Genomic DNA, 15,917 nt, shown 5'->3' with positions numbered 1-15,917 from the left:
GTTAGCTATGATTATGTTGTGCTCTGTGCAAAATTCTACCAGACGGCTTCCTCTTTCATTTCTTTCCCCCAATCCATATTAACCTACTATGTTTCCTTCTCTCCCTTTTCCTACACTCGAATTCCAGTCACCCATGACTATTAAATTTTCGTCTCCCTTCACAATCTGAATAATTTCTTTTATTTCATCATACATTTCTTCAATTTCTTCGTCATCTGCTGAGCTAGTTGGCATATAAACTTGTACTACACTAGTAGGTGTGGGCTTCGTGTCTATCTTGGCCACAATAATGCGTTCACTATGCTGTTTGTAGTAGCTTACCCGCATTCCTATTTTCCTATTCATTATTAAACCTACTCCTGCATTACCCCTATTTGATTTTGTGTTTATAACCCTGTAGTCACCTGACCAGAAGTCTTGTTCCTCCTGCCACCGAACTTCACTAATTCCCACTATATCTAACTTCAACCTATCCATTTCCCTTTTTAAATTTTCTAACCTACCTACCCGATTAAGGGATCTGACATTCCACGCTCCGTTCCGTAGAACGCCAGTTTTCTTTCTCCTGATAACGACATCCTCTTGAGTAGTCCCCTCCCGGAGATCCGAATGGGGGACTATTTTACCTCTGGAATATTTTACCCAAGAGGACGCCATCATCATTAGTCATACAGTAAAGCTGCATGCCCTCGGGAAAAATTACGGCTGTAGTTTCCCCTTGCTTTCAGCCGTTCGCAGTACCAGCACAGCAATGCCGTTTTGATTAGTGTTACAAGGCCAGATCAGTCAATCATCCAGACTGTTGCCCTTGCAACTAGTGAAAAGGCTGCTGCCCCTCTTCAGGAACCACACGTTTGTCTGGCCTCTAAACAGATACCTCTCCGTTGTGGTTGCACCTACGGTACGGCTATCTGTATCGCTGAGGCACGCAAGCCTCCCCTCCAACGGCAAGGTCCATGATTCATCATACTCTACTCTTAGTCAACTTAATTGGCATGTTTAAGTGCCTGCTCCATTGACTTTGTCACTGCTGCAGATGTATTACTTTCACATCTCAGCAAATAAAAAAGTTTCACGTATTTATTATAAAAACCATAAAATATATATATGCCTCTTTGTGTGCTCGCATTTACAAAATACCTCGTTTCAACATCTTGAACTGTTTATGAAATATGAAAATTGTTATGAATGCAGGATTCCCAATGTGCAGGGACAGAAATGCTCGAGACTGGAAACCCTCATCTCAGTTGAGCAGGCTGCCTCCTAATTGTATTTCCACAGCTTCCTTGACTGCTGAATACCAGTTGGATGAGACTTTGGCCAGTATCTTAACTATCTCATAATCTACACGGAGTGGCCAGTGGAAATACAATCTTCAGCCACTGCATATTTCTTGGGCTGTAGTAGGTGAGTGTATTGCTGGAGTTCAATACAACATTCTTTTATAGTGTACTGTTCGTCCTATCTACCTTTTGCACTCTCACAAGGAATTTCATATACAGCCATCTTTTGCAAAATCAGATCGTCCTCCAAAGATCCCAGAAGAGCTGCTGTCTTGGCCAGTGGAATCCAATTTATGTTTCTTCATTATGCTTGCTAATTTTGATGAAGTATTTGCCACATACAGTAGAAAATCCATAGATGTTACATCTCTTTCTTCTTGCTCTTCTTTCAGTTGGTTTTTTGTTTGCAGAACTCCCTTAATTCGATGTTTTGTAATAGACACCAAGCACTGTAAAAGAACACGGCATTGAACTCCAGCGAAACACTCACCTACAACAGCACAACAAAATCTCCAGAGAATATGGGGAAGTTAAGTTACTAGCCACAGCCTCTTCTTGCCTGGATTCAGTGGTTGTAGGAGCTGTGGAAATACAATTAGCAGACAATTTGCTCAACTGAGGTGGGGATATCAGGCTCAACAAATCATGGAACCCCCCCATTTCATCCCTGCATTCTCAAAGGAAATATTGTTATAATTCCTCTCTGCCTGGCACTATGGATTCACTGATTCTGTTCTTGTTTTGTTTTACTATTAGAGGTGTAAAGTTTCACCTATGACTGATGCTCTTGTTTCCAACAGTTTTATTTATGATGCATGTGTGTTTACTCCACAGTGCAAAGTAGATTAACAATTTTGCAAATGACTAACTTTAAGAATGGCTGAAAGGTTGTCAGCCGAAATATCAGTACAAGAGTCTGTAATACTCTAGATGCACTCCCAAAAAATGATGAACTATTCGATCAGCAGAAAAACTTCAAAAACTTAGAGGAAGTTAGTAAAGACTAGTCCATACAGTAAAATACACTGATACAATTACTTCTTCACAGATCTACACAAAAAACAGGTACTAAAGTAAATCTGCGTGTGAAATAGAAATTTTTGCTACAGCATCAGTTGCATCTGTTTGGCTCCTCAACAGCCACTACCCATTTAAAGTTGGCTTATACACTGCTGTTAATATTTTCACATTGTTTTCATGACAGGCTCCTCTAGGCCTTTTGCTTGGCATAATTCTTTCAAAATATTGTCTCAGGATTGTATTTAAATGCAATCTTTTCATAAGACAATATCACAGCTGTCAGTAAAGTTTCATTATATCAATGAGGCTCCTTTCCATATCATGATGTAGTCATATGACTCAGTTTTTGTTTGGTTCTACCTGCAATACATTTCATCTGCCTGAAGACATATGCAATCACTGACACTGTTTCCAAAACTGTATGACAAAACAGGGATAAGGTATTTATTGTTAAGTGTGATTTTTAACACAATAGAAAATTTCTGTCCCACATTACCTGATAAAAAGAATGGTAGAATCAGGAAGTTACTTGTACTCAGTTTTCATTTCCTGATTTACAATATTGTCTAATAAAGGTGCCTAAAAATTGTAGTTGACCATGGTACTGAGATGGTTTTATTAGTCACAAACTGGAAGGATTTTTGTAGATTGTTGCATTAAGCAATACTAGCCTAAGTAATTCAAAATGTTTAATAAAATAATATAAAATTTACTTCTGAACTTTACCCAATACTAAATGACAACATACCTCAGCTGTGCTGAATCCAAGAGAATATCCTGTCAGAGTGCCAGTGTTAGGCTCCGCTGTGAATAAGAAAGTTGTGTGCGCAATCTGGGCTGCCACTTGTTTTCCAGTGTCAGGATACGAATGTAATTTCTCCTTCTCATCAAACAGTAACAATGCTCGAAGAAAGTTTTCATCATTAACTGGAAGCAAGAGTGCCTGACGCACACGGTAGCCAAGCAGTTGTATGCCATCATTACTAACCATTCCTTGACCACTGAATGGGTTGAAGGTGAACAGTACACCTTCTCCTGTAACCTGCATGCACATAAAAAAGTCTCAGTTTTTATAATTATTCTAAAACAACTAAGACTGTTATCATTGTATTTGTATTGTTATAACAGTAACAAACCTTATGTTTTGCAACAAGAGCGCACTGTGCAGGATAAGGGAAATGTCGTGTTGTTCTCTGGACAAACAGCAGCATGGGCTGGCTTGGAGATGTGAAAGTAGTCACATCTTCTAGGTATCGCTTCCAAATGATTTCACCACTTAAATTATCAATTCCAAACACCTGTTGAAAAGTCACCTCACTCAGTTCATACACTGTATTATTTACAGATTTCTGTACTAAAATTTATAACTGCCCAGCAGAAATGAATGGATATTATATCTTTTAGCATAAATTCTTGTGGTTTACCTGCAAATTAGTACTGATCTTTGATTCAACATTATTTCTGGATATGTATAAAAAAACTTCCATTTGTATTGTCATTACTGCACAAGAACATAAAAACAGTGTTAAAAGTAATGAAAAATGATTGTCAGGTACTGGAAAGATCTTCATAGCTTTATCCATTTCCCCCTCTCTCTTCCATTGTTCAACATTTTCATCAAAAAACAAAGTTTTAAATATTCTTCTATGTGTAACAAGGAAGTTATTAAGTGTGTAAGAATTAATTTTGTTACTTTGATAATATATTTTGAAGAAAATCCTCTCTGTAGTCCCTGACAGCAAAATTGTATGTCAGTCTGGTGATTCAATCTGTTGTGCTCCCATTCATGAACAGCATTATTCCATGACATGTTTTCTAACAGGATACCACTTGGCCACACACTGCTGTCATAACCCAACACGCTCTACAAAGTGTTAACATGTTGCCTTGGCGTATTCAACCAACAGATCAGGCTCCAATTGAACACATACGAAGCATTATCAGACAACATCAGCATCATCCACAAAGAGCATTAACTGCATTGACCTACCAAGTGCAGCAAGCATGGAACTTCATCCAAACAAACTGACATCCACTACCTGTGCAACACAATGCATGCACATTTGTATGCTTGCATTCAAAATTCTGGTGGTTACACCGGTTACTAATGTACCACCATTTCACATTTGCAATGGCTTATCTCACGGTTACGTCAACTTGTTATCTCCTAAAGTTAATCACTTAAATATGTTACCTAGACAAACATATTTCTTAACTTTCATTTGCATTAATTAGTTTTTGTTGTTGTGATCTGTTTTCCCATCAGTGTATTTGATAATGGAGATGCTGATTAATTCCTTATCAGATATAATACACCCATTCCGTTTGATACAAGGACTAGGTCCACCTAGGTACTGATGCACTGTGCACTTATCAAGACATTTTCTTTCTCTACTTCTGGTATTTACAGAGGTAATGGTTTATTCTCTTGGTTTAATGTATTTTGTGGTAAGCCTTATTTATTTGGTCCAAGCCTAGAGATAGCTGTCGGACTACTTTATAAGCGATCATTTTCCTGGATTTCATTTTGTGAGAAGGGTCACTGTATACTTTCTTAGCTTTGTAATGAAATCTGCACCACTGCCACGAAACACACAGAAACGCCACTGTGGGTTTTACATGGAAATTATGTATCCTCTACCAAGCAGAATGATAAGACAATGTCAGACAAATGTCTCCTGCTTTTTTGAAAATGATGCAATTCATGTTATTGTATTCATACTTCGCTATATATTTGAGTATGTCGAAGCTGCGTTGGTAAAGTACCGGAACTTCAAGCGCTGATAGAAAGCACCGAAGCTGAAATCGTTATAGGTACAGAAAGCTGGCTTAAGCCAGAGATAAATTCTGCTGAAATTTTTACAAAGGTACAGACGGTGTTTAGAAAGGATAGATTGCATGCAACTGGTGGTGGAGTGTTCGTCGCTGTTAGTAGTAGTTTATCCTGTAGTGAAGTAGAAGTGGATAGTTCCTGTGAATTATTATGGGTGGAGGTTACACTAAACAGCCGAACTAGGTTAATAATTGGCTCCTTTTACCGACCTCCCGACTCAGCAGCATTAGTGGCAGAGCAACTGAGAGAAAATTTGGAATACATTTCACATAAATTTTCTCAGCATGTTATAGTCTTAGGTGGAGATTTCAATTTACCAGATACAGACTGGGACACTCAGATGTTTAGGACGGGTGGTAGGGACAGAGCATCGAGTGACATTATACTGAGTGCACTATCCGAAAATTACCTCGAGCAATTAAACAGAGAACCGACTCGTGGAGATAACATCTTGGACCTACTGATAACAAACAGACCCGAACTTTTCGACTCTGTATGTACAGAACAGGGAATCAGTGATCATAAGGCCGTTGCAGCATCCCTGAATATGGAAGTTAATAGGAATATAAAAAAAGGGAGGAAGGTTTATCTGTTTAGCAAGAGTAATAGAAGGCAGATTTCAGACTACCTAACAGATCAAAACGAAAATTTCTGTTCCGACACTGACAATGTTGAGTGTTTATGGAAAAAGTTCAAGGCAATCGTAAAATGCGTTTTAGACAGGTACGTGCCGAGTAAAACTGTGAGGGACGGGAAAAACCCACCGTGGTACAACAACAAAGTTAGGAAACTACTGTGAAAGCAAAGAGAGCTCCACTCCAAGTTTAAACGCAGCCAAAACCTCTCAGACAAACAGAAGCTAAACGATGTCAAAGTTAGCGTAAGGAGGGCTATGCGTGAAGCGTTCATTGAATTCGAAAGTAAAATTCTATGTACCAACTTGACAGAAAATCGTAGGAAGTTCTGGTCTTACGTTAAATCAGTAAGTGGCTCGAAACAGCATATGCAGACACTACGGGATGATGATGGCATTGAAACAGAGGATGACACGCGTAAAGCTGAAATACTAAACACCTTTTTCCAAAGCTGTTTCACAGAGGAAGACCGCACTGCAGTTCCTTCTCTAAATCCTCGCACAAATGAAAAAATGGCTGACATCGAAATAAGTGTCCAAGGAATAGAAAAGCAACTGGAATCACTCAATAGAGGAAAGTCCACTGGACCTGACGGGATTCCAATTTGATTCTACACAGAGTACGCAAAAGAACTTGCCCCCCTTCTAACAGCCGTGTACCGCAAGTCTCTAGAGGAACGGAGGGTTCTAAATGATTGGAAAAGAGCACAGATAGTCCCAGTCTTCAAGAAGGGTCGTCGAGCAGATGCGCAAAACTATAGACCTATATCTCTTACGTCGATCTCTTGTAGAATTTTAGAACATGTTCTTTGCTCGCGTATCATGTCATTTCTGGAAACCCAGAATCTACTATGTAGGAATCAACATGGATTCCGGAAACAGCAATCGTGTGAGACCCAACTCGCCTTATTTGTTCATGCGACCCAGAAAATATTAGATACAGGCTCCCAGGTAGATGCTATTTTTCTTGACTTCCGGAAGGCGTTCTATACAGTTCCGCACTGTCGCCTGATAAACAAAGTAAGAGCCTACGGAATATCAGACCAGCTGTGTGGCTGGATTGAAGAGTTTTTAGCAAACAGAACACAGCATGTTGTTATCAATGGAGAGACGTCTACAGACGTTAAAGTAACCTCTGGCGTGCCACAGGGGAGTGTTATGGGACCATTGCTTTTCACAATATATATAAATGACTTAGTAGATAGTGTCGGAAGTTCCATGCGGCTTTTCGCGGATGATGCTGTAGTATACAGAGAAGTTGCAGCATTAGAAAATTGTAGCGAAATGCAGGAAGATCTGCAGCGGATAGGCACTTGGTGCAGGGAGTGGCAACTGACCCTTAACATAGACAAATGTAATGTATTGCGAATACATAGAAAGAAGGATCCTTTATTGTATGATTATATGATAGCGGAACAAACACTGGTAGCAGTTACGTCTGTAAAATATCTGGGAGTATGCGTGCGGAATGATTTGAAGTGGAATGATCATATAAAATTAATTGTTGGTAAGACGGGTACCAGGTTGAGATTCATTGGGAGAGTGCTTAGAAAATGTAGTCCATCAACAAAGGAGGTGGCTTACAAAACACTCGTTCGACCTATACTTGAGTATTGCTCATCAGTGTGGGATCCGTACCAGGTCGGGTTGACGGAAGAGATAGAGAAGATCCAAAGAAGAGCGGCGCTTTTCGTTACCGGGTTATTTGGTAACCGTGATAGCGTTACGGAGATGTTTAATAAACTCAAGTGGCAGACTCTGCAAGAGAGGCGCTCTGCATCGCGGTGTAACTTGCTCGCCAGGTTTCGAGAGGGTGCGTTTCTGGATGAGGTATCGAATATATTGCTTCCCCCTACTTATACCTCCCGAGGAGATCACGAATGTAAAATTAGAGAGATTAGAGCGCGCACGGAGGCTTTCAGACAGTCGTTCTTCCCGCGAACCATACGCGACTGGAACAGGAAAGGGAGGTAATGACAGTGGCACGTAAAGTGCCCTCCGCCACACACCGTTGGGTGGCTTGCGGAGTATCAATGTAGATGTAGATGTAGATGTAGAATACTTAACAATACCGTAAAGAACCACTGGATAATGGATGACTGAAAAAGAATTATGTAGAATGGGAATCAAGCTATACCTGTGGCAACCCAATGGGAAGATTTAGATTTGGCAAAAGCCTGAAGAATATTACCTACCAGCATGTGTAGTGCCAACAGTGAAGTAAGGAGGATAGGATGATGTGGTATAGATGTGTTTTTCATGGTTAGTTGTGGTCCTGGTTTTGCGCACAAGGAAACACTTAATGTAGAAGCACATTTTGCAGCATTGTGTACCGCATATAGCAGAGGAACAGTTTGGAGATGATGATTATTTTTACCAATGTTGCAGGAAAGCTTTGGTAGAATTTAAATATTTTTGAATTAAAGACACACGCACACACACACACACACACACACACACACACACACACACACACACACACACACACACACACGGAATCCTCAAATCATCCCCAAGATTTAGCTACAAAGAAGTGTCCCTTTTATCACCCAATACCACCCTGTACTGGAATATATGAACCACATCCTCTGTCAGGGGTTAGATTATCTTTCATCCAACCCAAGGTCCTTCCCATCTCTCCTAAAGCGGTGTTCCGTTGTCCACCCAACCTCCGCAATATCCTTGTCCATCCCTATGTCACTCCCATCCCCAACTCCTTGCCACAGGAATAATATCCCTATAGATGACCCAGATGCAAGAGCTGCCCAATCCACTCACCCAGAACTTCCTTTGCAGTCCTGTCACAGGCTTGTCCTATCCCCTCATGGGCCAGTCCACCTGTGAAAGCAGCCATGTCATATACCAACTCTGCTGCACAGCTTTTTATACTGGTATGACAACCAAACAGCTGTCCATCAGGATGTCTGGTCACTACCAAACTGTAGCCAACAGAAAAATTGACCACTTAGTGGCAAAACATGCAGTTCAGCACAACATGCTCAATTTCAATAGCTGCTTCAATATCAGAGCCATCTGGATCCTCCTCTCCATCACTAGCTTTTCTTACTTGCAAAGGTGGGAGTTATTCTTACAACACGTTGTCAGCCCCTGAAATTACCCTGGCCTCAACCTACAATAACCTATTGCCTCGATGACCTCCACCCAACCGCTACCAGCCCCCCCCCCCCCCCCCCCCCCCCCCGTTCTACCACTTCTCCACCCAATTCAGGCCCCATTACTTTCACTGTGCACAGCTCTCTGCTAAAACATCTACTGGTCTTTTCCTTTCCTCCAAGACTGCTTCTTTCCTTTTCCATCCCCCCCCCCTTCCTCCCCTCTTACACAGCGTCTTGTCTTTCAATACAGTAGGCATGAAAGCTCATTCTTGTATAATGTTAGGTGTGTAGGTGTGGTATATGAATACTATTTTCTAGATTGCAAAAAATATACACCAGTTGATAATACTGTGTAATCATTGATGAGGCCCTTGAAGGAATTCCTTTAAACATGCAATGTAGTTAGTACTTCCAGTAATACCTGTCATGTCTATTTCACATGAGCACATGCTCTGTTTAACACATTCTTTGCTTTCTCATGCCAATGCTAAATTACATTTCCCTCTACTCTCCCTCCTCCTCCTCTTTAGTTAATGGTAGTGGTAGAACTATCATAATTTCAGTTCTGGTAAATAGGTCCACATATTACACGTAATTTCATTTTACTTTTATCTTTAGACAGTAGAAATTATAACAAAATATACAGCAATATTTCCAGGAGAATTAGTACTATGTTTACAAAATACCAAGCATTTATTACCATATAGCTTTCATGGGTTACTATCATATATTCAAAATGAAAATTATAAAATATCAGCAAAAGGCTTGGGATATTTTATATATCTTTTAACAAATGTGAACATTTTATGTAGCTTTACATTAAAATATAAGTTAATTGCCAAATGGATACTATGAATCATAAAAATTCTCACATTTATTAATTTTGTTCAAAGATGTGTCTTAACTGAAACTTCTTTTCTAATCAACTATGAGATCAAAGCCGCCAGAGAAAAGAATAGAATCAGATTTTGATACCTAAACAAAAACAAACCTTTCCAACAGATGTGACGACAACAATTATTTTATGCAGGTTGAATTCATCTCTCACAAGTCCTGCCCTTTGTCCAGCTGATGGTGGTGATCCAAATCCCAGAAGGGTCATAATGAAACTCCGCAGTTGAAGTGTTTGACTTATGAGACGATGCACAAACATCCCCAGTGAGCCAGCTTGAAGTGTTACAGAAAAAGAAGTATAACATTTACTTACATTGATAGTGACATTACAACTGAACACTCACAAGATACTAAAAAACATGTTCTCCTGTGATACAGAATATGGAATTTACAACTTCGAATCAATGAATTCTTAAAAATTGAGTACTTACAGATAAAGTTATGTCAGGAACTGTTTTTAGAATTACATTTAGAATTACATTAGAATTTAGAATTACATTACATTATCAGACAGTATGTTGTCATTACTTGTTTACATTGCAATCTCTTTCCCAATACGTACATAGACAAAATGGGTTCTGCTTTTTTATAGAAAGATTTCCAGAATTTTGATGGGAATTTTAAATATGATGCACTACAGTATTCTGGTGTGTTTAATTCACAGTCATTCAACATCTCAGTAAAATTTCTTTGCTCACACAATAAATCCATATAATTTTTCTTTGCACATTTTCAATATGTTTTTGTATCAATCCAGTAAAGATTTTAGTGTAAATGTGATACTAACAAAAATAAATAAAATAAGACAGCGAACGATTTATGAAACAGACCCTTCCTCTACTTCTTGTAATTTACTGGATCCCTGTCAGTAAAGACATTAATCTTCTGTCAAAGGTTTCAAAAGTGATAATGCTACCTGAACACGAAATTACAGATAGAACAAAGCTGAACTCCTGAACATAGAGTGCTGCTATTTATATAAACATCGAATATTCCAGAATACGCAACCATTACCAGCACAAGAAATTTCAAGAACCTTCCAGAAATGATAAATACTGCATAACAAATAACTGCAGGTGGCTGGATCTGAACTAGCATGCCTGCCAGAGATGCTAATCACTACACCTTATTGTATGCAGCACAGCTGGCCACAATATTGAATTATCAACACTAAATTGCAGCTTAGATGTTCAAAATGCCCATAACAAACTGATTCCCCCCTAATGCTGTATTTGCAGAAGAGAGCCTAGTTGCTGCATTGATACAGGACACTAGCATGTGATCATATAACAGGCCAGATGTCTTACAGGTTTACTTCCTCCCTCTCTCTTCAGAGCCCACACAAAAAGCAAACATGGGTTACTCTGAGAAAGCCATTCACACTTTTTGCACAAAAGCTTACTTAAATCTGCTGCAATGGCTAAATCACTAATAGAAGCATAATGCTGGTTAGATATGTCTCACTTCAAATAATGACCTAACTGAAATCTATTAACAAAGATACCAATGAGATCCTTTTCTGACAATTCATCTTTGTAACATTTATGTCCAGGCAGCATTACAATCTCTAGGACTCTAATCAACACTCATGGGAAGCGATAGGTTAGAAAATAATGTCCTACTCAGTATGGAAGGAAAGAACGAAGAATGATTGAGGTTTAATGTTTAAGCAAAAAACCAAAGGCACTATCGCTATTCCTGATCCAATAACATGTAACTGAGGGTACAGTTTAATATCATTGAGGATTCAATTTATTCCCTACTACCTCCACAATTAACTTAATAAAGAACGACAACATAAACCACGAATTTTTGGAAAGTAAGTGCACGTGCCACTGGTCTACATAATAAACATGGAAAATCTGTAATTAAAAAAGATAATAAACAATAGCAAATAACATTGAAATGAAATGAAATTCATAAACATATAACTAAAAATCAAACAAAAAGAAACAAAAGAATTGTTGGACATGCTCTCCATCAAGTACCTAATGTGTGGTACTGTAATGGATCTGGGAGATGTGTTATTTTCTACCGGATTTGTCGATACCGAATGAGGGAAGTTGTAAATGTTTTTTTATATTTTTGTCAGAATATTTTTTTTTTTTGTGAATTGTAATTTGCCTTATTTTATGCTAATTTACTTATAGTTTTTGAGAGTGGCAGCATATTGATTAATATTAGTAGATATGACGAAGAATATCAAAGAGAAGACTAGTCACAAGTGGAAGCTTGTGTGTTGTGTAAAATGTCTTTGACACTGGAGCCGTCTTTGACCGTAGTCAGTCGGCAGTGAACTCTTGGTGTGTGTGACACTGGAACAATGTGCAGGTCGCCGTTATAAATATTTGCTAGTGAACAGGAAAAATAAATTACTACTTTTTTTATATAAACATCAAGAAGAAACCACATTCAAAGAAATGGTATTTGAAGCACCAAAAATGAGGCAAACACATTGAACCAGGTCATTTCTGCAGCCGACGAAACTGCAGTGTGGAATCATACTTTCACTAGACGACTGAAGCCAACAGAAAAAGACAAATATTGTCTTGTAAACATTTCACGGAAAAGGTACTGTCATGAAATATGCTCAATACAGTATATAAAAATAGTGAGCATATTTAAGATGTATTCTGATACTGGGCACTGGATGACTTTATATTTCTTTAGCAACTACAGCTGCTTCTTCTCTCATATACAGTACCGCACTGCAATACCTGAGCTAAAATGGGCGCAGAAAGTGTTCAGTAGTCAGTGTTAAGGTGTAAAGTTTTAGAGTCTTGGAGCCAGCAGAAGAACATCCTGACAAAACCAGTGGACGATAAAGTCAGCTGCAGCTGGTGAAGGGGCTGTGTGGTCAGCAACTTCGCAACAGGCCACACTGCTGCCAACCTGTGACAAGCCTGTAGGAGCATCACAATCCAGTTATAACAGTTGGGAGGTCAGTGATACATTCCATATAGTTTGGTGTAGCACACTAGTCACAGTAAACAACAGAAACCAGCACAGAAAAGTAGTATTTAAGGACAGCCCGTCATCGTTGAATAGCTGGGCAGTGATGTGATGTTGAGCTTATGCTACTCTGCACCAATGATGCAGTTGCTTCTGCCACACCCAGGACACAAACTGCTGCCTACTGTCTAAGCTTCTGTGGTGCCAGGATCAGCTCTGCACTTGGCCACCATCCAGGAGTATGAGGGGAGGTTCCAATTATCTCTGCCATGCTGGAGAGCTTACAGAAGACTACTATACTCCCAGCCTGAGAGCGCAACGTCCTTGGGGTCACCGACACCAGCAACACTCACTACAGCCAGGAAACGTGGGAACTTGGTGATGCAGCACCAGCCACCCAGCAACGGAACATGCACTCAGCATGCCATTGCCTCTGGGGAGATGCAATCATGTACTCCACACCACCCACTATTGATTGTAATCAAGCCACTGTTGATTGAAATCGAGCCTCAATGAAGAAGTCGTCGTAACTATCATTGGGCTTTCTTCAACTGCCCAACATCTGCACTCAGCAGAGAAGCCTAGCCAACACTAAGCTATCAGAGCCATTCCTGTTATATCAGGCACACGAGACCATGTTAAATGTCATTCAATTTATGTCGAATGACTAAACCGAACACTTCATCTTCCTAAAAGTGACTGCCTCCAAAGGAACCTCCACCACTAAAATAATTATTATTGCATGTGACCCAATGGCTGGGTGCTAGACCGTCAATTGTATGCCACTTCAGATACTTGTGTGTCCTGAATCTACCTAAGTTATCCAATAAGGATTAGGAAACCCACAGTTTAACGTGGAACCCCAACAACATGTCATTCATTCCCAGCGAATCCTAACACCACTGCGAGGTGAAGGTTTCATTAAAGACAGACTGAAAATTTCTGTGGGATGCCTGGGATTCAATTCCATGACCTCTCTTTTCTCTCAGTTAGGTCATTTCTAGGTACATTCTTTTACCATTAGACCATCAGACCTGATACTTCCACCATTACTCCTCTGCTTTCCCAAACAACTAATCTGTGCCAATTACAGACCAAGTTGTATTGAATCCATTTTACCTCTGTTATTTTGGTTCTAAAAAGATATTCTCAAAAGCAATAAAACAAAAATGTTAATGCATAACATGTCACTCTTCCAACAAAAATTTTGTTTGCCACAGGCTCATTCAAGTGACCTTCAACCTGCGCTGAAGCATGAGACATAAAATGAATGCAGCAAAACTTGTTCTCTTTCACACATAGATGCATTCAGATGAGTTAAGAACACAACAACAAGAACTTGAAAATTTTAAGGATGAAATTTTACAATCATTCACCAGATTTTCCTGAGAATCGTGCAAAACTAACTAGTCAATGTATTATGCAGAGCATGCAGTTCTGCATTAGGAAATGATAATATCATTGGCATGACTTTATTCAACACAACAATACAGGACCACATTGTTAGTTGCAGGTAACAGTCACATTAGTGATTTAAATTTGAAATATGCAATTCTTATCATTAAGGCAGATGTATTAACATCAACAATCTTATGCTAAATGTTACAGCCCTTTAGTATGAGCACATGTAATCAAACAGTGAGCAATACAAGTGCCTCTACAGCCAGCCTAGAGGGGTCACCTCGCAACCTAAACAGATGGTGTACCCAATGGCCAAATATAATCCGGGTACGCCAAGCCCGGTGCGCCAGGCCCTCGGCCTCACTTATGTTTACTTACTTATTTACTTCTGATAACGTGTCTGTACAACATTACAACACTATCAGCAGAGAGTGTCTCAAACCATGCATATACAAATCAAGACTGCAGCAACTGATAAATGTCAACGTAGACTGATGCCATACAGAACTGGGAAGAGTCGAACTAGGAAGAGTTGTACTGACCTCTCAGCTCATGACATGATCGAGGTTCAATTTGCAACACTACAATAGTGCCATATAATAAAAGTTTTTATAGTGAAACATTTGTTCAACTGCAAAAATAATGAAACAACTGTTCTACAATTCTTAAAACTCAGGAAATTAAATCTGAACCAATGAAGAATCCACTGATGAAGTCATTCTAGAAGTTACATACAGCAGAAAGTCAACAAAATTCATGAGTATTGAGCAAAAGTGACTCAGGGAAGCAATTTTGATATGGATATATAATCACATCCTCTATTTTGTGGATGGTACAGAAAACACCACCAGTTAAATAAAAGCAGAAGACTGATTAGATTTTTAGTATGACATTTTTTTCAGGTTTTTATACTCACATTTGTAGTTTTCAATATAAAGATATACCAGCAGTCAAGCTTTACAACCAATGTTATTAACACCATTGCATCCCATTTGATTGCTAAGTATTTAAAACAGATTTGGAAAACCTCCACCAAAACAAATGTGATAACCATTTCATCAGTTAAACTATATTTACATTGCGCACTTTTAAAAAGACAGGTAATTATAATTAATTCATCCATTAACATAACATCACATGTAAGAAACACTAATGATTCTCTAATAATTTTCATAGTAAGCAGCACAGTGAAACAAATGGTGATCCACTGCCAGTAATATCATAAATAATCTAAAATATGGTTTTATGCCTTCTGGCTTGTATTAAATCACTATAATATTAATACTCATTTAATATGAGAAGAGTCAATTAACTATAATTCAGATGTTTATGATTATTATCTACTTGGAAAAGAGGTTTACTGTATCCTCTATCTTTCCAGTGGTGAAAAATAAAATGTTTTACTGACTTGTTTTCATAATCTGTAATAAACCATTTCACAGCTTTTTCATAATTTATCATGTAGCTGTACGCTCATTATGATTTACAAAGAAACATTAATAGTATCTCTCTTTGCCTACTCACTTTACCACTGCAGCTCTTATTTTTGCTGCCCTTCAGTTCCCACTTTCCTAGGAACATGAAGTTCAACAAAGCAGCTGCTGTTGATGAACTGTGGGTTGAACGAAGTGGAAATTTGGACCAAAAACATGGAAATAGCTCCTGGACATGATTAACACTTGTGTGTCAAAACTGCACATCCCAGAGAGTGGAGGGAGGCCAAGGTGGTCACACTATTGAAACTAATGAAGGAACCAAATTACCCAAAAAGTTTCTGACCTGTG

General features: G+C 39.0%; 1 protein-coding gene across 2 annotated transcripts in view; it reads right to left on the bottom strand.

Annotated features, from left to right (window-relative positions):
- LOC126483753 (ER membrane protein complex subunit 1) overlaps positions 1-15,917 on the bottom strand; it is a 129,244-nt gene that overhangs the window by 17,967 nt on the left and 95,360 nt on the right. For both annotated transcript variants that reach the window (XM_050106900.1, XM_050106908.1), the window contains 3 exons: positions 9,878-10,053; positions 3,440-3,601; positions 3,052-3,345 (listed from right to left, as the gene is read on the bottom strand). In XM_050106900.1, coding sequence (XP_049962857.1) covers positions 3,052-3,345; positions 3,440-3,601; positions 9,878-10,053 — 632 coding nt within the window. The remainder of the gene's footprint in view (positions 1-3,051; positions 3,346-3,439; positions 3,602-9,877; positions 10,054-15,917) is intronic.

This window comes from Schistocerca serialis, chromosome 1 (genome assembly GCF_023864345.2).
Source record: "Schistocerca serialis cubense isolate TAMUIC-IGC-003099 chromosome 1, iqSchSeri2.2, whole genome shotgun sequence".
Lineage (NCBI taxonomy): Eukaryota > Metazoa > Arthropoda > Insecta > Orthoptera > Acrididae > Schistocerca > Schistocerca serialis.
This window is presented reverse-complemented; position numbering and strand designations above follow the sequence as displayed.